The following is a 23,783-nucleotide window of genomic DNA, read 5'->3' as shown; positions in this document are numbered from 1 at the left end:
GCCGTGGTGATGCCAGCGATGCCGGGGAGCGCAGCGCTGCCCCGCTGCCCCCAGCCCTTCCCGGGGAGCGCAGGGGACCGAGCCCCCCGGCGCTGAGCCCCGGGACGTGCCATGGGCTCCCATGCCACGGGGTGCTGCCCAGAGCCCCCGGCGACCCCCGAGGCTGCGAGGATGTCGACGGCGGCCACCGGTAAGTCAGCGCTGTCGGGGATTCACCTGGCCAGGGGCTGCTGCTGGGGGTCTTTGAGCGGTTGGGGGTCTTACAGCAGCCGTGTGTCCGCCCAGCAGGACAGGCAGCGGCACCCAGTGCCCCAGCCCCACGGATGGCCAGCTGTGGAGTACGGGCTGCTCTCCACCAGTTCTGAATCCCGGGAAGAGAATGGAGCTTGGGGCAGGGTGGTGCTGGGCAGGCATCAGCCTTGGCACGTGTGAGGACCGGGCTGGGGTGGCACGGGGGGACCAGGGCCATACAGCCCCGCACGGGTGGGCAGCACCCACACCAGATGGCCCAAGTGACCAGCACTGTGAACGGGGACAGAGGGGTTACCCCTGTCACAGCAGGATGGGACCACCCCGAGCCATGTTGTGTTTCATCCCCAGGTACTGCTCATGGTTTCATGGTCACTCTCCTCACTCAGACCTATCCTGGTGTGGGGCTGTGTCCTGCCCACATCTCTGCCAACCTCAGCAGGTGCCAAAGCCATTGGAAGGGATTGTGGGGGGTATCTGGTGATGGGCCCCCTCTGTGCCCTCTGTGCAGCAGGGAGGGACACACCATGTGCCCCTGTGCTTTGGCATCCCTGCCAGGAGTGTGGGGACCGGGCTGGCCACTGCCCACCCCTTGCCCTGGGAGTGTGCTCTGAGGTCCATCAGCCAGAGCTCGCTGCCATGGAGGCTCTGGCGTGGTTTGGTTTCCTGCTCGGTGTCTCAATTTTTCAGTCGTCAAGTTCTTGCTGTAAATAGGAGCCGGACGAGCAGGATGGAGGTGTTTCAATGCCTCTGGCTAATTTGTACATTCCCATATTTCTCTGGCCACAGATTTAAGAGCGTTGGAGCCTGTGCAAGCTGGCTGGGGCCCAAGTGGGTGAGGAGGGCAGTGTTTGCTTTGGCACCTCTCTGGAGGCAGGGTGGGAGAGGGCAGGGCTGCCAGGTGAAGGGCTCAGCTGTGGCACAGAGCTGGCAGCAAGGGAAACCGGGAGCTGCATCCCACCAGAAGAGCAGGAACTAGAAATACTGGATGGGAATGAGGCAAAATGCAGTGGGAAGCCACCACCCACCCCCGCCAGACCCTGCTGCGGGGGAATTAGAGGAGCTTTAATTTGCTTTTGAGGCAGTTTTTGCTGGGCTGAAGCACATCAAAATCACCCAGAGCGAGTTTCTCTGCTGGCCTCTCAGCCCAGGGCTGAAGGTTTATATTTGTGGAGAAAGAAGCCTTAAAATCCAGAAATGACAGCCCTGTCCTCAAAATATCCCCTGTGTCACGAGACCGTAACTCCAATCTGCCACAGGGAATGGGAAATGCTGGGTCAGGTACATCCCTCCTGTGGCTGGGATGGATTTTCCAGGACCTGGCAGGTAGCGTTTGCCTTTGTGCATCCCCTGGGGGACCTGGAACAAGGCGGCTCCGGATTTGCTCCCTCATGAGCACCTCCCCCTGTGTGATGAACGCAGAACATTTTGGTGAAATCACCATGTTGTAACAGCTTTTTGGAAAAGGTTGGCTGAGTTGGCTGTGACTTCCCAAAGGTAAGGCTTAGCAGGGGATCAGGATGTTGTTTTTGAGGATAACCACATGCCAGTTCATGGCACAAGGAGGGCTCTGTGCCATGCTGATGGATGCCAGGCTATTCCTGTGCCAGGGATTTGTACTGCTCTGCAACCCCAACAGCATTTATTGGGATGACGATGCTGAGTATGTTCCATCTTGCTCTGGGCTCTTGCATTTTGCACAGCCCAGAGCAGGGGGAAGATGTTGCATTTTGGAATCCAATTAGATTTTTTTCTTGTTCGTTCCTCCTGCCTTTCACTTATCCTTTGATTTCCCGCAATGTTTAAGTGGCAAAAAAAGTTGGAGATAAGTCATTCTGTTTTTGCACAGTTGTACAGTTGTGGTAGATATAGTTTTACTCAAAGTGTCCTCACGAAAAAAATGCATTTTACAAAGAAATCACCTGGGAAAAGAAAATCAACAGTCCCTATTGAATCTGATTTGTTTGGGTTTAGCAACTCAAATGTAGCTGCTAAAAATGGTTTAATGAATACAAAGATACATGGAAAGATAGAAACATCTCATTTGCTTGTTAATTAGATCATGGCAACACTCAAAACCCTTTCAGTGCTCACCCAGCTCCTCCCTGGGGTCTCCCTGCTTGGGGTTGCCTGAGAAATGGCAAAGCATGGTGGGATGAGACTCTCGGGAAAACCTTCTGGGCTGTAAATGCTATTGACCCGTTATTCTCCTAAACATAGTCCAGGGACTTTAAAAATAAACAATCTTACAGATAAAAATATCTTACAGGCTAAACCCCCTCCTATTACTGATGCAGGCACTTAGAACCCACCAGCAGCACTTCCAGAGCTGTAATTGCTGGAGATAACCGGAGGCCTGGGGATGGAGCATCCCGCTCTTCACAGCTGGAGAACGAAGGTCTGGCTCCCAGCAAGGAAGGCAGGCAGGGTGAGCTGTCACCCCTCCCTCTGCCAGCTTTCCCCCTGGCAATAACAGAGTCATTAATTAATGTTTGCACAGCACTTTGAAGATAAGTGCTGAACACAAGTATTCTTTTAAATGTGATGGGGCTTGCCCCTTGCTGGGGGGAAGCCCCTCTCTGTGAGGAGCAGAGCTGCCAGTGCTCCCCGCCTGTCCCATTTCTTGGGTTTCATACACATCAAACACTCCAAGCAAGGGAGAAAGAAAGAAATCTGAATAACTTGTTGCACTCACCAGCATAACAGCTGAGTTGCATATACATTACCTTTGAAATAATACAAAAGCTAAATGAAATAGAGTCCTACTACCCACACTTCATTTGTTTTCTTTATTTACATGAAAAACGTTGCTCATTGCCTGTGGTTCCCTGATGCACAAGGCCTTGCCACTGCATATTCCTGCCGAGCTACAGAATTGGAGATAAGGAATTGCTGACAGCGGCGCTGTGCCTTAGACACTGTTCCCGTGCTCTTGGGAATGGCACTGAAGTGACGGTTCCATTACTAAGAATAATATCCTGCTCTCTCCTCCTTGAGGCTGGCTCCGTGATGGACTGTCACAGGAAACTACTCTGTACAAGGGAGAAAAAGACATTTGGAGCTGTAGGAGCAGCAAGAGCATGAGGAGGCTGCCAGCCCCACTCCACTCCCCCTCGTGTGATGGGACCCAGGCTCCAGTCAGCCAGGAGATATTTGAAGTGTCTTTTTGACCCCATCTCCTTTTCCTTATGGAATTTCTAGTAAGGTGTAACTTTTTTCTTTCTCTCTGTAGTATGTGCATGCATTTAGGATCCTAAATCCCACGGACACAGAGGAGACAGACCCCTCTGCCCCCCAGGTAGTCGTGATGCCAGCAGTGGCCCCGCGCTGTGACCTCGGGGTGTGCCCAGGCTCTAAGTCAATCCTGGCTGGGGATATTAAGTGCTCAGCACCGGGGCAAACGAGGCCCTGCCAGAACTAAGCACGAGGAAGCAGCTACAGCAGGGTTCAAAATTAGTCCAGGGCTGAAAATAGAGCCCTAAGGAGAGAGCTGCAAGCAGCCAGGGCTGTGAGTGTGCATGAGCTGCTCACTGCTCTGCCGGGGCCGTCTCCAGCACTCATGGCTGTCTTGGAAATTTTGTAAGGGTAAGAGATAAAAATGTTCATTCGAGTGTTTTCTCTCACTGCTCTGGAGAGCACAGGCAGCAGCTGCTGGGCAAGACTGAAGGCAAAAAACCTCTTCCCAGAGAGACACCTGCCTTTATTGGCTGCTGAGGACAAGCTGCGGCTGCCCATCCTTGGAAACGTTCCAGGCCAGGTTGGATGGGGCATGGAGAAACCTGGCGTCGTGGAAGGTGTCCTTGCCCACTGCAGGGGGTTGGAACAAGATGATCTTTAAGGTCCTTTCCAACGCAAACAATTCTAGGAATGGAAGCTCTTGCTCTACATGCCCAGGAACTATCTCCTCCCTGTAAGACCCAGGCCACAGCACATTCATATTTTTACAGAAGATACATTTTTTTTACAACATTCATTTAGATCTGCTGTCCTTGGGGACATCAGATATTCTGGGAACTGATACTCTTATTCTACACATAGTCTCCCAATATTGATAGTTGAAACATAGTGGAAGAAACCAAAATCCTAGGTTTTCATCCAGTATGGCAGAAAACAAGCACGACGGTTCAGCTTTGCTACCTGCAATAGGTGTTCTGTTTGAATATGGTGATTTCTCAAAGGAATTGCCTGCTAGTAATTAACCTCAGAGCTCTGCTGGAAGACAGGCTGTGCAGCGTGTGTCAGTTCACGTGTACACCCACTCTCAGGGCGTGAGGAATCCAGGAGACTAATAGGGAAATTATTTCATATAGAAAAGAAATGTATTACCATTTTCCAGCAGAAAAGCCTTGGAGCATGTTTAGTAGTGGAGCACAGAGAGAAACAAGCAGCACGCAAATTACAGATGAATTTGTTGCTGCTGAATACGGGAGAGTCATTTATTTTCTCACGGAAAAAGCAAACACACTTAGCAATCCACGGTGACCCTCCCACTTTAAATGCAGGCTTTTTATCTCCAGGACAAGTTTGAGGACGCTGGTGTGGGATGATGCCGAGTTCCTGACAAACCACTTCATCATCACCTACAAAGTTTCCCAAAACATCAGTTTCAGCTTCCTCTTAAGGATATGCAAATGCCCTCAATACCAGAGTTTCAGGGAATTACCACAGAGGAAGAGGTGGCAGCACATTCCACACCAGACTGGAAGAAGTGCAGAAAGGAGAAAAAGGGGCAGAGCAAGAGATAATTCCAGGGCCAGGATCCTATGTGCAGCAGAGGCCTGGGAAAGGACAGTGCTCCCCTTTATGCTTTTTCCATTTTTTTGTTCCAAAAGTTTCAGGGGTTGAGGTGATACTGGCTTGGTTTCGTGGGGGCTGTCTGCCACCTTCTTAGAGCATATTTTTGCTCCTGATAAGTTTAACAACTGGATCCATTCTTTACCTCAAGGAAAAATATGTCAGAGGAAGAAGTAGGTCAGTCTTCTCCCGGTTACACCTTCACCCTCAATACAGGTTACCTGCTCCAGGAGTCCAGGGGCTTTCTGTTCCTGCCGTGGATCTAATGCCCAATCCACCATGAAAATGAAAACATTCTTCTCAAATATAAGGGGATTTGGATTGTGCCTTAATGCTTAATCTAAAAACAAGAGCAGCTTGTTCTGATGATAACGCCACAAAACGACAGCCTGTAACCCCTGGGTTGAAAACTGAACCCCTCAAACAGAGATTATAAAACAACCAGCAAGTTGTTTGCAAAGACACTTTGATTGCACACAATCCTGCAATATGGAAGAGTGACAGAGGCTGGAATAACCTTTGGACACCAGGTTGTATTTCCTGGTGACACAAACAAAGAATGCCCTCCCCTTGCACTTTGAGAAGACACAGGGAAATAAACGTTGAATCTTAAGACAGACCCAAATGAATCTTTAATGATTCTGAAATATTCATATAATCTACCAGTTACATGCAGCAGGAAAATAATTTATGAGAATCATAACAAAATTAGGTAGAATAAGGTCAGTCTGCTATCGCTGTTGTGCAGCTAAACTTATAATCATGGTTTCGGTAGATGGATATGAAGATAATTCATCTGGCCGGCACAGGCATTAAAGGCTCCGAGCTCAATCATGCAGCTTCACTTTTCAGACGAGCCCTAAAACTCTCTTGTCAAGTGAGCTAATCTGCAGGATCCGGGTTTGATCACGAGCCTGGTGCACAGTGGTGGCCAAAACTGCACAGGGTTTTGGGCACCACAATATAAGAAAGATCTGAAGCTGTTAGAGAGCATCCAAAGGAGGTCATGAAGATGGTGAAAGGTCTGCAGGGGAAGCCAAATGAGGAGCAGATGAGGGCACTTGGCTTGCTCAGCCTGGAGGAAACTGAGGGGAGACCTCAATGCTGTCAACAACTTCCTCCCGAGGGGCAGCTCCGAGCTCTGCTCTCTGTGACCAGGGAACAGCTAGAGCTGAGTCAGGGAGATTTAGGTTGGATATCAGGGAAAGGTTCTTCCCCCAGAGGGTGCTGGGGCATTGACCAGGCTGCCCAGGGAATGGGCACGGCCCCAAGGCTGCCAGAGCTCCAGGAGTGTTTGGACAACGCTCCCAGGGATGCACAGGGTGGGATTGTTGGGGTGTCTGTGCAGGGCCAAGGGTTGGACTCAGTGATCCCTGTGGTGGGTTCCTTCCAGCTCAGGATATTCCATGATTCTATTCTACGGCTCTATCACCCCTACTTGTCTCCCAGCCCTGTGTAGCAGGACAGCGGCCTCTAGGCAGGGCTGGGAGACAAGACTGTGTCTAACAGCAAAAAACCCCCACATCATGTACCCGTCACACATTTCTTGCTGTTGTTACAGATCATGACATAAAACAGGGAAAGAAATTTGCTTTTTGCCAAGAAATACATAAGATTTGAAAGTCAGGCTTTGGCCTGAAAACTGTGACATCCTTTGATGGTGAGCAGGGAGTAACTTGGCAAACCTTGAAGGACGTTATTTGTAATACCATGAAGAAAAGTATTGCTGATACTTTTTGACACAAACCCAGTGTTTTATTGAGCCTTGCTGGCAACAGAGAGAAATCTCAACCCTTCTTGCACTTAAGAAAATGACTGCTTCGGTACAGAGGAATCTATCATGCACATAAAGGTTCCCACAGCTGGTGGTTTTTGTGGAGAGACAAAGTTTCTTTGGCATTTCTGTGCTTCCCTGTATCCAAAGGGAAGGCTGGCTGAAGATGCCAAGGGGTTGTGACACTGTGGGGTGAGGATGGGGTCGGGATGGGATGGGGGCTCAGCAGCCAGACCCCTGCAGACCCCACACGTCCCCCGGGCTGTGGGTCAGGAGGGCCAGGACCTGCCTGACAGGTCACTGGAGTGGGACACAGCTCAAGTGGCTCTCGTTCACCCCTTTTTTAACCAAGAAAGAGGCTCTTTCTCCATCATGAGTCCCACAGGGTGGACCGCGGTGCTCCCCCGGCTGCCACAACCCAGGTCACCACCCGTCCCCCAAGGTGGGGTAGGGGATGAGGGTGGCAGGGCTGTGAGGGCAGGAGGACCGTGATGGTTGTGGGTCCGTGAGGGGGCTGTGGGTCCGTGAGGATCGTGGGTCTTTGAGGGCTGTGGGTCTGTCAGAGTTGTGGGTCCGTGAGGGGGCTGTGGGTCCGTGAGGGACCGTGCGGGCGGCGGGGCCATGAGGGGCGGGTCCGCTCTCCCCGCGCGCGCGGGCCGGCGCGGTCGCCACGGCAACGGTTGCCTGGCGCGCGCGGGCGGCGGGAGGCCGTGCCCCGCGCGCGCGCACGCGCAGGCGCTCCCACCTCCCTCCCCGCTCCCTCCCGCCTCTCCCTTTTCCCGCCGAGCGCGCGCCCCTGGCCGGGCGAGGCGGGAGCGGCGGCTGGAGAGGGAGCGGGCGCGGGCGCGGGCGCGGGGCGGGAGGCGGGCGCATGCGCGCGCGCGCGCGCGGCCCCGAGCGCTGTGGCAGCCGCGGCCCCTCGGCGGCGGCGGCGGCGGCTCCGTCCGTGCCTCCCGCACCGGCACCGGCGCCGGGCCCGCCGAGCCTCCCCAGCCCCGCCCCGCCGGGGCTCCGGGCACTGCCGTGCCCCCTTCCCGCGCCGGGGATGAGGCAGCGGTAGCGCGGCAAGGTGAGGCGGCGGGGCCTGCAGGCCGCGGCGGGCGGGGGGGAGCGGCGGCGGCGGGGGCTCGGCGGGGGCCTGCGCGGAGCCGGCGCCGGGTGGGCTGCGCCCCCCGCCTCCTCCGCCCTCGCCGCCGCCGCCTCCTCCTCCGCCCGGGTGGGGCGGGGATGCGGGGAGGGGGCGCCGCCGGCCCCCGGCGCTGCTCGGCCGGGCCATGGGCGTGCGGGCGCGGAGCCTCTGCTGCTTCTCGGGGGCGAGGCGGGGGAAGGAGCCGCAGGTGCTGCCCTGGCTCTGCCCCTGCCCCGGCGCGGCCCCGCGGGCGGGGAGGGGGCGGCGGTACCTGCCCTCATTGTTCGGGAGAGCCCCATCCTTCCTTTATCCCATCGGCAGGTGACGGGGCTGCGCCTTTCTCCGCTGCCTCGGCCGGAGGCTCGCCGAGCCAGGCCCTGCCCTTGACAAAAAGGGATGCTCGCCCCGGGCTCCGATGCCTTTTGATTTCCGAGTGGCTTTGGAATCGCTACATCAGCCCTCCCGATGGAAATCCCGAAGGATGTCGGGCCTGTTGTGTGCAGCCTGGCCAGCCCCTCTCCTGTGTGCCTTTAGAATCGTCGGCTCGTGTAAAAGTCTCTGCCTTTTGTTTTTGTTTTAGATGGTGGATGTTGATGTTTGTGCGGGTGGAGATAGTACCAGAAGAAAAATGGATGCTCTGACAGATAGTGCAGTTGAGATTGTCCCTTTGGAGCTCTATGATTCAGCCAGAGCAAAAATAGCTGCTAATCTACAATGGATCTGTGCTAAAGCCTACGGAATAGGTAAGATCACCTCTGTCAAGAAGTCATTCTTGATTTTGTTCTTACTTTTTCTGTCTCCCCTGCTGTTCCAGGAGTAATTACATTTGGCTTTGTTTTAAATATCAATAATATGGCAGCCTGTTCTCTTGTAATACTGTTATCTCTGCTGGTACCTTGAACAGGAATAACGGGACTGTATGAGATGCCCTGAATCAGCAAACCTAATGGTGAACGCTCCCAGATGGTGCTTGGCAAGAATTGCCAACCTCAAAATGTTTAAATCCTTGCTTTAGCTAAGCAGACTTTGTTCCGCAGAGCTTTATGCCATTGCTTGCAGGCCCCAAGCCCCTCCAGGCTTTAGGTGGTTCCTTGTCTGGTCATCTTGGCCAGCGGATGCTGGGACCTTGACACCTTTTGTGTGCTCAGTTAGGACTTCTTTTTCTGTCAGCTTGTGGTTTTACTTCCAAAATGATCTAAAAAGTAATTCATTTATGTTCAGCAGCATTTTTCTTTTATGGAAAGAAATGTTGAATGAGCAGGTGTAGTTTGGGTGCTGTGACATTAAAGAGCAGGTTGTAGGTGACAGAGGAGTTCTTTCCTCATATTGTCATAAACTTTTACTGTCAAACGTGGAAAAATAAATATTCTTGGAGTATATTTGTACAGTGTTTTCTTGGCAGCTATTGAAATTTGCTTTTTTGTTTTGAACTAGATCTGTCTCAATGTACAAGATACCTCTCAAGTTTAAGTAGCTTCATTATGAAGAAACAGGGTGCAATACTAGTGGGTTTGTTTTATCCAGAACAAAAGATATAATAAAAACATGCATAGAGTCTTGTTTTGGAAAATGAGGTGGCCCTGTTAATCTAAGTCTAATTCTCCAAACTCATAATATGCTTAATGGATTAGCACTGGCTTACTTGGTGACAAGGCTGAAGAAAAGTGGTCCATTCCTGCCATTAAATATTAATTCTTGCTGGAATATTTCTCTAAATTATTTTTCTTTTTAAACATTTCCAGCCCTGTCAGTGTCCCCTTTATCTTGGTGATTGTGGGCAAAAGAAAATCAGGGGTTTACAGTGTTTAATGTATTTTGTAACAAGCAACAAGACGCAGAAAAACCCCACGGATCAGATGATGTTTGAAAATGTGGGAATTTGGGGAGGCTGTCAGGGGAGCATTGAAAACTTAAAAGAGCAGAACAGGCACTTCCTCATGTAAATATTTCTCAGTTACTGGAATTGTTTGTAACATTTCCTGAAACTTTTTAGCGGTCTGTGATAAAATGGCTATTCCAGACCTGGGGATGCACTATTTATATTGTGACTTTGTTTCAAAGGAAAGCTGATCCTAGATGGGAAGGGACTGGCACGGATCCTACGCTGCAGCGAGAGCTCGGTGGCCTCATGCTGCTGGGTGGTGTCTGCTCTGGCACTCACGGTTGTGTCTGAACCTCATGGACCAGTTAATTGCTTAATGGCAAGTCTGTTTATGCTCCTGACAACACAGGTTGTAAAAGTATTTGGCTTTCCTGTGACTAAAAGCTGAAAAGAAACAGCTTTTCCCATGGCAGAGCTGTGATCTCTGGCTGCAGCAGCCTCTGCCAGTTTTTCTGCTTGCATTTAGGCTTGTTCAGATTGCAAACAACAGAAGCTAAATGCCACAAACAATAGGAAAAAGTAATTTTTTCCCCAGTGAGTAAGGATTGGTGTCCGTGCGTGTCTTTGCAGGAATGTGGCCCGTGGAAATGTAGTTTGATTTTTGAAATGGCTCCTGCAAGTCGCTGTCACATGTTAGCCATTACTGCTGGAATAGCATTGCACAATCCCTAGAAATTTATAAATCTCTTTAATTCATAGAGAGATGGGTTTAAGAAGGTTTCCTGTGTGATTAAAATTGTGAATAATACTTGAATTTAACACATTACTTGTCATCTCTCAGGGTTGTGTTGTAGTTTTAAGATACTGGATGTTGTTCAGTGAGTCTTGGGCAGCTACAATCGTGATTTTATTATATAAAATCTCACTGTGCAGATTAAAGGGTTTGAGGACATGTTATTATTTTAGACTTATTTCTGGTTAATTTGGTAAAAAAAAACTTATCTGTTTGTAGTATTAAAACACTTCTGTTCTGAAGTAAATCTTACCAGGCTTCCGTAACTGCCTTCAAGTGAATGAGTATTTTTCTGAAATGTTAGATTTGGATTTGATTTATGAATTGACATAATTTTGTGCCTGATCTTTCAAATTCTGGTGCATTTCATTTTCATCTGGGTAAGGCTGAGTTCGTGGTGAAGAGTGGAAAGGGTGAAGAACAGGAATTGGATGCTGGTGTAGACTGTTACTGAAAGTCATTCATCCCTGCAGGTTTTACCTGCAGCTGCATTCTCTCTTTGCCGTTAAAGGATATTTGAATTCTCCACTTCCAAGCTGGCATTTAAATAGGAAAATTCTTCATCCTTTGTTTTCTTTTCCTCAAGGACAAATCACTGGGAACATGCATGACAAATAATTAGAAGTCCTAGTTTGGGCTTTGTTTTATTTGATGATGAAAGATGATGTAGTCCTGCTTTTTTTTTTTTTTCCCCTTCTGGCCATGAAAAGAGAATTTTGGTAGCCAAACAACTGAGCAGCTACACAAACACGGCAAGACAACCCCTCTTCTTGCACAGGAATTGGGCTGGATGATTTGTTCCTGGAAACCTGCAGCTCCTGGCTATGGTGGATGCCTGGCTGGCACAGATGGGCTCCAGAGGGAGGTCCTACAACTGCTTGTCTGAATTCCAGAAAACAGAGGGGAAGGATGTCATGAAGGAAGGTGTTTCTCCATTCGGTGTCATCCATCTCCCCAAATAAACCTGGGAGTACTGACACAGATCACTCTTGGTCTGAGCACATCTGGAAACCTTCTGTACTCTGGAAAGATTCGAAGTCCCTTTAGCTGAGACAGTGGTTTGAGAAAATGGAGTTTAATTAGACCAGAATTATCTTTTTTATCCTCAAACTTTGATGAGAACCAAACGGCCACTTCAGAGAATTCTAATTCCTAATGTTAAAGGGGTTGAGGAGCAAAGCTGCCACTGAGTGTAGGGAACTTCAGTTCACAGGGGGTGAGCATGGGAGGGCTGGGGAGGCTTGGCAGGCCCTCCATGGGGAGATCACTTTTCCACAGTCACTGGAATAATCCAGATTGCCAAGCAGGAATGAGGCCACGCAGAGCAGTGGGAAGTGGACCTGGCCCTTCAGCCCTGCTGGCCCCTCAGGCTCTGAGCAACAGCAGTTGCAAAGAACAAACTCAGCATGGTTTTATTTGGTACCACCTGGGAAAATAGACAATGACAATGAAAAATTCTGATTTCTCAGCAGATTTAGTGTGGCATTAATTTATGTGTAGGAATTGTTTTCCATCATCGTGGCTATAATACTAAAATTTAGATACTGAAGGATGTGAAAGTCTCTCAGTGTTGCAGCTTGCTGTGAACACTGGGTTCTTTCCAACCCTTTCCATAGCAGATGATGTTGCTCCTGTAAAACACTGTGCAAAATTCAGATTTTTCAAAAGGGACCTGATGGTTTTACTTATTTATTAGGACTGGGAGCTTTATATAGTTTCCAGACTTAATGCTGACAGTAGCCTGAAACCTTTGGCAAGATGCAGGCAGGAAAGCCAAGGACTAATGGAATGCATTGGAGGGGAAATGTAAGTTTGTCTTTTTTTGGTCTTTGAGTACTTTAAACTTACTTGCTAAATAAGGTTTTACAGTACTGTAATAGCTCCCCACAGGTACCACTTGGTAGAGGCAGTGTGAGAATGTTTCCTGGGCTAAATTCCCTAAATCCCTGGATTCCCTGCTTGCCTTTGTCAGCTTTCTTCTCAGGTGGGTAATAAAAATACTTTTAAGAAAGCTGTTGTGTTTAGCAAATATGAACAGTTAAACGTTTGTTTCTTTAATAGCACCTGTTTGATAAACACTGAGTATTATTGTGTGAAGTTTACAGGGGTGAAGGATTCCATAATTATTATTTTGTCTCTTCTGCTTTATCCAGGTTTGTGGCTTTATCCTTGATCAAAAGATATGGTAATAAGTGCAGTCACTCTCCCGGCAGTTTGCAAAGCCTTTAGCTTGGGGTTTTTCCTGCCTGTTGTATGTAAATTTTCATGTGTCCTATTACAGATCACTTACAGGCTTTAGAATTCAGTGCTGTAATGAGAACCAACACAGAATGTTTATATTCTGGTGGTCTTAGTGCTGAGAAGGTGTAGTTTGTGCTCATGCTCTGCAGCTTGGAGAACATTCACCCAGTGCTGAATAATTCTGGGAACAGATACTGATACTAACGAAATCCTACTCAGAATTTGAATAAGCTTCGTGCTGTTTACCAGGACAGCTTGGCTCCCTTTCCATGTGAAACCAGTTCTTCGTGCTTCTGGAGGTAAAATAACATCTGGGGTGTATCCACCCCGTCAGTTCAAAGGATAAATCAAATTTGTTCAGATTGCTGTATTTTTCTTTATCAAGTCATAATCAGGTGGTTGTCTTTGAACAGGTTTTTGTAAGTGAGATGATAATGAAATGGTCCCTCCCCTGAAGCAAGGAGAGTCTGGCAATAATTGTCTCTCTGACAGTTGTTGCAAGTGAAGTTATTTTTGTAATCCTCTCAACGATTTTGTACTTGATGATTTATACTCAGAACTGACAGTTTTTGAGAGATTGGGACTCATTGATATGATGGAACAGACCAAAAGAATTGCTGAATGAAAAATCATAGTTCTTTATTTTTGAGTCCTTCATCTCTTACAAAAATAGGCAGTGGAGGTATCTCCCCATTAGGCCCAGCAGGGCAAGAACACTTGAGAGTTTCTGCTGCTGAAACTTGGAAAAAGTATTATATTCCTTTGGTTTTTTGTAAGTGTGGGAAGCAGCAAAAATGAGCATAAGAGTAATGTGGTATAAACTTATATCGAACTCGTGTGTGGAAGAGATCCAGTCAGCTCTGATACTGAGGGTAGGGTGGTAAATTCTTCAACAATTCTTGTTAGAAAACTTAGGGCAAACTGAATTAATGATGTTCACCTTCACAGAGCTGATTGCTGGTTAGGTACTGTTGGTTTTAAGTTACTGTAAAACCACTGGTGCCTTTTGAACCCCTCAGTTTGTCCAAAATTGGCAGCTCTAAAACTTGTGTTGAAGTTGATGCAAACATTTGACTGGGGAAACAACTCAGAAAGCACATCAGGAAAAGCAGGAGGTGTTTGCAAGCTTTTCAAAGGTGACTTCCTTTGGGAATTAAGATGGTGTTGGAAGCTTTTTTATAAGCAAAAAATAAGGACAATTTGGTTTCCTTTAGTACAATTTGTTAAGTTGCTTGAGCAGAAATTTTTATAGCTATAGCTTAGGTGTTAATTTCTCAGAGTTTAGTTTTTCATGTTGATTTTTTCCAACGTCCAAGCCATAAATGTGTAAAAACTCAAGTTTTAATGAGCAGAACTTTTCTAACCTCCAAGTTCAGTTATAGGTCATGGAGAGAAGGTGTTGGAAAAGATGCTGATAGAAACTGGGACTTGGAAAACCTGGGACATTTTCTTCAAAAAGAGCATTGGCACATTCTGTAGTGAGGCAAGGAAAAAGCATGTGACACCTGGAGTTTGTCTGATCCCTAAAAACTGGGGAGAAAAGGTGTCCATGATGCCAGGGGCTACTTGTGTGTCCATGGTGTGTGGTTTAAATTAGCACTGGGTCAACTCTGGTGGTGTGTAGTTGTCCTAAAAGTGACGAGGTATTCCTGAGATTTCTGGCAGTGTGGGAATGTTGTCATTTTTAAGGGGGGTCGGAGAATAAGCAGCCCTGGGTGCTGTAGGTGTTTTCTGTGGCATTGTGCTGCAGGTAAGAATATTTAACAGATGTGAAAGGTAAGATCAGTGTCTTCAGTTGCACTTTCAGATGCAGATTTCAAATATTGAAGACACGTCTCAATTCAAGCCCTTTTTCGTCTGTTCTGTGTTACCCCATTTGAGATAACTGCATCATGTACACATCATCAACTCTATTTAGAAGTTTCTCAACTCAGAATTACACACTTATTTAGCATCCTGTTTGCATTGCAGGTTTTTTTTTTTTTCTTATTTGTGCCTGCCATTATGTCCAGCATTAAATAAAAATGAATTAAATAGTAAAGTTAGCATTGCCACTCCTGAGCTTTGATGTGGTTTTTATATCTTAATTTTTTTGTGGATCATTAGTTAGGACATAAATCAGCTACAGGACTGCTCCTGTGTGTGACAGACAGACAGAAGTGTTGTATGTACTACTGTAAAAAATTAACCTGGGCAAGTGTTTACAGTGAAATAAATTGCAATTATGGGAGGATTAATGTTGATGAATAACTTCCTGTGATAGTCTTCAAATTATTAATCCTGGTGCTGAAAGTTATTCCCACCCAGCCCTACCCTTAATCCTGGTCAATCCAAATCCATTCAGTCCTTAAGCAGTTATATGGAGATCAGAAATGTGAAATTAGAGGACTTTTTAGTGTAAGAGAAAAATATTTCAGGTTTCTTGACTGGACTTTCAGATTGAATTACAAGATTCAAATTGGGTTTTTTCCCTGTTTTTTGTCTGTGTGTTTGTTTCGGGTTGTTTGGGTTTTTTTTTTTAACATATTGATTTCTGTGACATGGAATCTCCTCGCTAAGAACTAGATCCATTTAGTGCTAGAAAAGGCTTTTAAAAATCATTGAAATGGAGCTGGTTTAATTGGAAATTGATGTGGGAGGTCTGCCTGCCCCTGTCACGCGGGAGGCTCAGCACCACGCTCCCATGGCCTGTCCTGTGTTAATAATGTGTGTAAAGACCCCAATCCTATAGAGTGGATCCCTCCTGGGCGTTTTAGTGTTGCAGAGAAACCTTTTTGCTCGCTGTGGTTGCAGTCTATAAAATAATCACAGTCTCCCTACCTTGTGGAGAAGGGAAAATCCCAAGGAAAACCCGGCCTGTGCAAGGACTGTGGGGCAGGAGATGTCTTGGAGGGATTTCAGGGCTCTTTGTCCACCCCTTCCAGCCCAGTTCCAGGCAGTCACCTCAGTTTTCCCATCAGGGCCTGGGAGCTGGTGGAGAGCAGGTGTTGGTACTAAACCCCTCATCCAAGTGCTTCAGATTTCAGGCATTTGGAATTTGCATTTTTCTTGTCGTTGTTTTACAAAAAGCCTTTAAAACTTGGAGTGGCGCTAATGCTCTGCCAGAGATGTACAACCTCATGGATCTTTTATGAGCTTGTATTATTTCCTTTCACAAATAATTTTAGTACAAAGCAATGTGTCTTTGGTGTAGCTGCTTGTAATGAACTAAAATGTTGAATTATACGAGCTGCTTTGCATTTGGATTTTTGGATCTTTCCTCAGTCTTTAGAAATGGAAGCTTGAGTTCTCTATCTAGAAATGGAAATGGCCGTTAAATGGAATGAGCTTTCAACAGCCTTTGATTTTTAGGTCAGGTTGACTAATGTTAAGAAGATTTAAAAAATCTGAATTTATTATGTATTTCACTAAAAATGGACACCCATGTTAACAAATGCTACTTAGGTAGTGCCAGTGGGTTTTATTGTGTCTCTTCCAACCATCCTCCGTAAAAAGTCACATTCAATGTCATAGAAAGGAAAAATAATTATCTTAATTTTAATAAACTTCAGAAAGCTTCACATTTTGAAAAATAGGTCCAGCACTGTCTGACTAACAGGAGCTGTTAGGGCTGTTAGACAGCAGTGGTTTGCTACATATTTTTATCTAAGTGAGATGTACCTGTGGCAATAACACTCTGTCTCCATTCCTCTTCTTTATGAACATCAAGTGCTCTGCAGTATACAAATATTGTGTGGCTTATTTTGCAGTCAAAGATATGGGTAGCAGTTTCTTGGAATGGGAAAATTTAATTATTCTGGAAATGAGCTGAATGAAAAGTAAATATGCTGCCAAATTAATAATTCTTTTAAGTGTAGATGTGTATATTTAAAATGAACTGTTTAAGTGACTTTGGGGAAAGATATTCAGTGACTGGATAGCATTAGATAGAATTTTATGTTTGAAATTTAGGAAATGTCAGGCTTCTATTAAGACAATACACTTGAGGCTAGAAAATATTTTTCTTGGAGTTGCAGACTCTCATTATTCCTGCTCGGTTGTTATAAAGATCAATAGCTTCCAGGCTGATTACCCAATATGAGGAGAAGTATTTATTTTGGGATATAGAGCAAGATTTGAGATGTCTTGGACATATTTAGAGTGATTGGAATGTTAGTTGTTGTTAGTGCCTTTCTCTCCTGCCAGCTCGGAGCTGTGCTGGGGAGCAGTAAAAATGCGTTTATGGCTGGTGGTGTGCAAGGGTGAGGCCTTCTGTGTTGCTAATTTTAACTTCTTCTGAATTACTACACTCAGGGTCTAGACTCAGTCTGATAAAATCCTAACACAACTTGTGGAAATTGGGCCAAGGCAAAAGAAATTCATTTTTAGACTTGGTTTTGTTCTTGCTTAATCCAAGTGGAGTGGTTTTGCTTCCTAGGCTTGAATTATTTAAGGATTGAAAGCTGCAACAGTTTGTTTCAATGCTCTTGACAAAAAAAATAGATAATCAGCTCACTGGTTGGTTTGTAAAATGTTCAAGGTTTTAGTCAGATATTTTGGTCTTTTCATTCTGAATTGCCAAAATTCATCAAAAACTTGGTGGCTTAGATTTGAGACTGGCCAGCCCCTCTTGGTGACCCTGCCTTGCAGTTGTCCAGTTGCTGTGCACGGATGCTTTGGGATTTTGCTTTGAAGATAAGGATAAACCTTGCCCATCTGACACCCATTTTAACCTGTGATCTAAACAGTTGATAATCCCAAATAAAATGTCACTACCACTAATATTCACCGATCACTTTGGGTGATGAGTGGTGCCACGTGCTGATGTTGTCTCCGCTGTTTCAGACAACGTCCCGGAGGAGCTGAAGGACCCGTTCTACATCGATCAGTACGAGCAGGAGCACATCAAACCCCCTGTGATCAAACTGCTGCTCTCCAGCGAGCTCTACTGCCGGGTCTGCAGCCTCATCCTCAAGGGGGATCAGGTGGCTGCTCTGCAGGGACACCAGTCCGTGATCCAGGCGCTGTCTCGGAAGGGGATTTACGTCATGGAGAGCGATGATACACCTGTGTCTGAATCTGATCTGGGCTCTGCACCAATCAAAATGGTTAGCTTAATTAAATCCACCTAATCATCTTCTTTTTATTTAACACTATTCAAAATAGTAAATGGAGTGAAGAGCTCTTAATTTCTAGGTCGCTAACCTTAGGAATGTTTTATTTTAAATACAGTTAGAACATACCATTTTTTAAAAGGGATTTTATTTTCCAATACTCTTTGTTTTCTTCTTTCAGAGTTCTCATATGGCAATGATTGATGCTCTTATGATGGCCTACACTGTAGAAATGATCAGCATTGAAAAGGTGGTTGCCAGTGTCAAGCGTTTCTCTACGTTCAGTGCCTCAAAAGAACTGCCCTATGATTTGGAGGATGCCATGGTTTTCTGGATTAACAAGGTAAAACTTATTTGGGGAAAAGCATGCCTGTCTTTTCTTGTCACTTCTCAGATTTTTAAAAAGGTTCAGATGAGTATCTTCCTTCTTACTTGTGCATTTCTATCATCTCTACTTTTGCAACTTGTTTTTCTCAGGCATGAATAAAGCTGGTAAATTTTGAAAGAAGGAAAGTAATCAGGAATTAAGTTAGGAAAAACTGTAAAAATTGGATTCTTTATTTTCAGACAAGTTACTTTGAGGTGTTTTTTTGGTTGGTGGGGTTTTTTTTAGGTGAAGCACTGTTCCATGTTAAGTAACAGGATGGACTTAACTCTGGCTGGCTGGAACATTTAACAGAAAAACTGAAACTTTTCCAAGGGCAGCAGTTAAGTTACTGTAATTCTTTTGAGTGCCAAGAGTCCCATTCCAAAGAGAATGTGTCCTTGCAAACCCAGGATTCCCTAGTTGTGATTACAGCTACTGCTAATAGAGAGTTGGTCTAGAAAACTGCTGTACCATGTTTTTCTGTCAACTTCTTATGTTTGTAGCATGAATTGACCATTAAGTAACAGGAGGAAGAAGAACACTTGTGGAAACATATCCAGGTGTATTTTAATTCATTTTCCATGCTATGTCCTTTTAGGTGAACCTTAAAATGAGAGAGATAACAGAGAAAGAGATTAAATTAAAACAACAACTAATGGAAAGCCCAGGGCATCAGAAGGTAAAACAAATTTGTCTTCAGTTGTGATATTGTTGTGATATTGTGTGTGGATGATTAATGGATTTAAATATCAGTATTTTCTTTGTCAGAGAAATGTGAGGGCTCCAATCCTCAAAACTGAGATTTTCTGCGTGCAGTTTGTTTTGTCTCTGTCATCAGTGCCCTTCCTTGCCTTTGAAGCCCACTGGTATCTTCTGACTTTAAGTTTCAGTAGGATGAAAACAACTTGTTTCAACTTAAAATAACCTGTATCAACTGTATGTGGGTAAATATGGCTCAGCTTTCACAGCACAAAATATATGTTATATATTTTGAAAGCTCCTGGGGCATATTCTTTTTGCATGGGTTATTTGTCCAATGTGTGTTTAGGGATTTATTCATGTTCTGTCCAGTAAAGGATTCTCTTGGCATTCAAATGTTTTATGTGTGTGTTTGTAGTTTTTTCCAGCTTTTTCCCTTGAAATTATATCACAATGCACTAATATTGCAAAATATAGCACACTTTCATTTCTGGAGAATGTCACATAGGTCTTTCTGAAACAAAACCTTAAGATAAATTATAAATAACATATTCTTTCCTCAAATTGGCATTGGTGGGCAAGGGGCTCAAAGTGTGACATATGAATAAGGCACAGTTGTTTAATTTTCATGTTAGTGGCAGTGGTTTTTTATGTGCCTTTTATGGATAATAGTAACCTTCAGCAAAAATGAGCTGTTTAATTTACAAGCTGATGTGTGGTCTAAAGGATCCCTTGAACTATTTGACCCTATTGGCTTTTGGGTCTTATTTTAGTATCTTCAAATCTAAATTTCTAGGCTACAAGCCCTCTAAAATATGAAAGTGTTTATTGCTGAAGTGCATTTAAGTATTACTGCTTTTTAACTTGCATTGCTGATGTTCCTTTCCTGTTCCTACGTTCCTTTCCTTGCTTCCTGAGCAGTCTCCTTCCAAATGGTATTGGAAATTAGTACCTGTAAGTGAACTACTTTTACACCAGTTGTCATCCACAAAATCATGGCTTTTTAAACTTCCTCAGAGTGTTTGCTTCCATTCCAGTGCTTCTCAGCTGCTCTTTGAAAAACACCTGTGTGAGCTTTTGGGTCATCAGGCTTTGTTTTCATGACACGCTTTTTGCATACTGTACAGCATACAGCATACTCACTTTGCAGCATCTCAAAATTGCTTCCACACTGCAGGAGTGAGGGAGGTGGAGTAGCAGCAAAAAAAAAATAGAAAATTACCAGTTGAAATGGTTGCATTTGCTGGGTTTTGTTGTCAGTAGGAACTGATCACAGCGCTGAGGTGAGAGAAAAGCTGGGCGGCTTAAATGGCTGCCTAATCTTGGAATCCATAGTTAAGATACTCAGATGTTTGTGCTTAAATAATGCTCTTACACTGCTCCTGCACCTGCTCTGGTGCAGATTTGTAAATCTGTCAGAGCCAGAGCACTGCTGTTCACTGAGATGGGGTAGGAGATTTGCCAGGCCGGTTTGGATCCGGTGGGACAGTTGCTGGGATTGCGTGCTCAGTTAAGGAGCCTGAGCTGGCGCAGCGGGAGGGAAGACAGTTCACACATTGGAACAAAATGCTGCTTCTGCTTTGTGCTGAACTGTGAAATTGGAATAGCAATTCCACTATATTTTAAAAAATCCAACAAAATTGTGCTTCTAGTACGGAATCCTGCTTTTTTTTTTTTGTCTGACTTTTCTGGGTATATTTCAACTGGCAGAGCCTTTCCTTTGTTCCTTTGCGTTCCTTAGCTTTGATACCCTTTCTCCTGCCCTTGCAGGAGCTGGTGTTACTCATTTTCTCTCTGGGAAGATGAGCTGTGTCTCAGTTGTTAATTCCAAAGGGCAGAGCACTTGGAAAAGGCAGGTGTGATCAGGCAGTTTCCCCATGATCACTCTGCCTCCCCACAGAGAGCTCAGGCCCACTGCAGCCTCCTAATCCTTTGTTTGTTTGAACCAAATCTGTAGGCTGCAGTAAAAACTTTAAATATCTGAAATTAAAGGAAGTAGTAAACAAAGGTTGTCTCACTTCTAGCCCACCTAGATTTTAGTGGCTTACTGACAGATTTTGCAGTCTCCAAAGTTGTTGTCAGATTCTGTCAATTCTGTGCTTTTTTATTTTGTGATTTTTGGTTGGTTGGGGTTTTTTTTTCAATACAGAATTATCTCCATTTCAGTAGCACCGTTTCTGCAATTATTGCATACAGATATCGTTCATTGTATGCATGGGCAGGAGGGTTACAAACCACAACACTCAGCTTAGAAAAGAAGGAAGAATTCAGAATTTTCAGTATAAAAGACTGAATGGTTCAGAGAATAATATTTGAGCGAAAAATAAGGATTTAAATTAAGTCCATAAAACCTCTCTTTGATAAATTTGTGGGGTTTTTCACTAAAGCCAGAAGAAACAAGGAATTTTTACACATTTTAGTTCTTGATATTGACTGTTGTTGGTTTAAATTCCGTTTAAGCCTATTGGAAAAGAAATATTTGTATCTACTTTAACTACAGGAGGAATTAAAAGTTTAAAAAGAATTTCAGAAAGTGGTTTTTTTTTTAATATGCTTACTTTAAGTGGATAAATGCTGACCCTTTCAAGCTAACCAGTTCACCTTGTTATGCACACTTCTCTTACCAGACTTAATGAGCACATTTCCAGTGCATAGTGGATGTTGCTGATGCCTTTGATTTGTTTCTTGTTTGAATAATCACCATCCTATATCTCACTATTTCTTTTTGTGTAAGCCTGATCTGATGCATGCCCTATCGCACTGCATGCTGGAACCAGTGGAATATGCTCGTGTGGTACAGTATGATTCCCATTCCATTACATCTTTGTGGAGTGCTCCAGGCTGGGGAAAAACCCAATTTGCACCTGGTAAAAGGACAGGAAAAATAGCATTAGCATGCAGAGATAGCTTTGAGTTCCTTGGGAAACTTAGCATAACATGTGCAAAACAAAGAAAAGAAACTGGTTCTCATTGCTCCAAGCGATGTTCATTGCTCGGAACAGATTTTTTCACAGCCTGTGCCATCCTGAATTGACACCTAGGAGTGTGTGTGTGTGTGTGTGTGTGTGTGTGTGTAGAGCTTTCCCAGGCTGGCTTGGGAAGTGTAGGATGCCATTGGTAAAACCCAGCTTTCCTCTGATGATTCAATATATGACTGGTGTGTCTGCACAGCAGATGAGAGGTTCTGTTAAATGCCAGTGATATCAGTGCCCTGAAGTGTCCAAGGGATGTTTTTCCAGCACTGCCAGGTGTCTCTGCCAGGCCCTGCAGTGCATTTTGCTTTTGCTTTCCCACCCGCTTTGCTGCTCAGTTTAGACACGGCCGCCCAGTGCAGTAGCGTGCGGATGCTCAGGAAACAGCAACCCTGGAACTTGCAAAACTTGCAAGTAGCAATGCCAAGATTTGTTCTTCAGCTGACTGGCTTTGGCAGCTCCAAACTCCCTGAGGGCTGCAGGGTGGTTTGCACCAGAGTTTGATTTTGATCTGTAGTAAATCAAGGAGAGTTTTGCTGGGGATGTCAAGGCCTCCTCCTCTCTGACTATTATGGAAAAGGCCATGTTTTTTTTATTTTTGCACAATACTTGTATTGCACACTGGCTGGCCAGATGTGCCATGTTCTGGTTCTCTCTGAGAGGACTTTGCTGTCTGTGGACACGACAGCAAATCCGTGGATGTGGGTAAAGTATGAGAGATCAGCAGCTCATCAGAATTATTTTTGCTGTGTTTTGTTTTTCCCAAGCTTTAAATGTTTTCATGTAGTTATCCATGTCTCTTTCTTTGGATCTGCTGCATTGCTGCATCTGTTTGGAAGGATTTTGAGTTAAATTGATTATAATAAGTTAAAATGTGTGAACAAAGTGAGGAATCCAGCAGCACAGATTGCTCCTGGGCATGAGGAGACTGAATGGCAGATGAGCAACCTGCTCTAGTGGAAGGTTCCCTGGCCATGGCAGGGGGTTGGGTTAGATGATCTTTAAGGTCCCTTCCAACCCAAACCATTCTAGGATTAAACAGGAAACATCACTTCCTTCAGAATTGGCTTCTACAAGGAGAAAAGCACAAGTTTGTCTGGTTTTGACTGGGGGTAGAATGCCAGAGAGGATCCACCGAAAAGAGTTTTCAATGCTTAACACAGATTCCTTTTTCTTTGCCCTTTTTTTGGGTCTTTTTTGCCTCTTCAGCATCGTGTGAACCCTTGTTTTCTCTCGGTAGGTGCGTTACAGAAGAGACCACCTCTCCAGCAGGCAGTTACCCTACTTCCCTGTGCTGGAAGATCTGATGAAGGATGGTAGCGATGGTGCTGCTCTTCTAGCTGTGATTCACTATTATTGTCCAGAGCAAATGAAACTGGATGGTATGTAATAAAGGTTTTGAGGGGAAAAAAGGAATTAAAGGCTTCAGGCTTTGAAAGCTGAACTAGAAATACATTAAAAATTAAAAATGCAGCACATCTAATAGGTGGTGGACTATGGCAAGTTGGAGGCAGGTCACCTATGGAATCTGCATTTAAAAAATAATCTCTCTTCCATCTTTTTTTTTACTTACTGTATTTAGATGACTGTGCTCTGTGTATTATGAGCTACAAAAGAATCCTTTCTTTTCCAGCTTTAGCTATGTGGCTTTCTTTGCTGAAGTAACTGAGCTTGGTTTCAATACCATAAAAGAGGAGTACATGTCCACCACTGTTAGCTGATAATTCTCATGTTTTTCTTTAGGAGTACATAACTTGGCATTTTAAAATCTAGAGTTGAAAATAGTTTCTCTTAATCTGCAGAAACTGTCACTCTTGAGCATTGCAAAACATGAGTTCTCTTTCCCAGAA

At 45.1% G+C, this 23,783-nt stretch overlaps 1 protein-coding gene across 4 annotated transcripts in view; it reads left to right on the top strand.

Annotated features, from left to right (window-relative positions):
* The window catches only part of CAMSAP1 (calmodulin regulated spectrin associated protein 1), a 33,777-nt gene continuing 9,994 nt past the window's right edge, over positions 1-23,783 (top strand). Inside the window, exons 1-7 of one of the 4 annotated variants that reach the window (XM_032131174.1) lie at positions 1-190; positions 8,527-8,689; positions 17,627-17,889; positions 18,077-18,238; positions 18,861-18,941; positions 19,883-19,915; positions 23,174-23,315. In XM_032131174.1, the coding sequence (XP_031987065.1) occupies positions 122-190; positions 8,527-8,689; positions 17,627-17,889; positions 18,077-18,238; positions 18,861-18,941; positions 19,883-19,915; positions 23,174-23,315 (913 nt within the window). In that variant the 5' untranslated portion in view covers positions 1-121. Of the gene's footprint in view, positions 191-7,761; positions 7,887-8,075; positions 8,155-8,526; positions 8,690-17,626; positions 17,890-18,076; positions 18,239-18,860; positions 18,942-19,882; positions 19,916-23,173; positions 23,316-23,783 lie in introns of those variants that run through there. The other 3 variants (XM_032131178.1, XM_032131176.1, XM_032131177.1) reach the window with 3 other exon arrangements.

Source organism: Corvus moneduloides, chromosome 21 (assembly GCF_009650955.1).
Source record: "Corvus moneduloides isolate bCorMon1 chromosome 21, bCorMon1.pri, whole genome shotgun sequence".
In the NCBI taxonomy this organism is placed as follows: domain Eukaryota; kingdom Metazoa; phylum Chordata; class Aves; order Passeriformes; family Corvidae; genus Corvus; species Corvus moneduloides.
The sequence above is the reverse complement of the archived record's forward strand: the minus strand, read 5'-3'. Positions and strand labels throughout refer to the sequence as shown.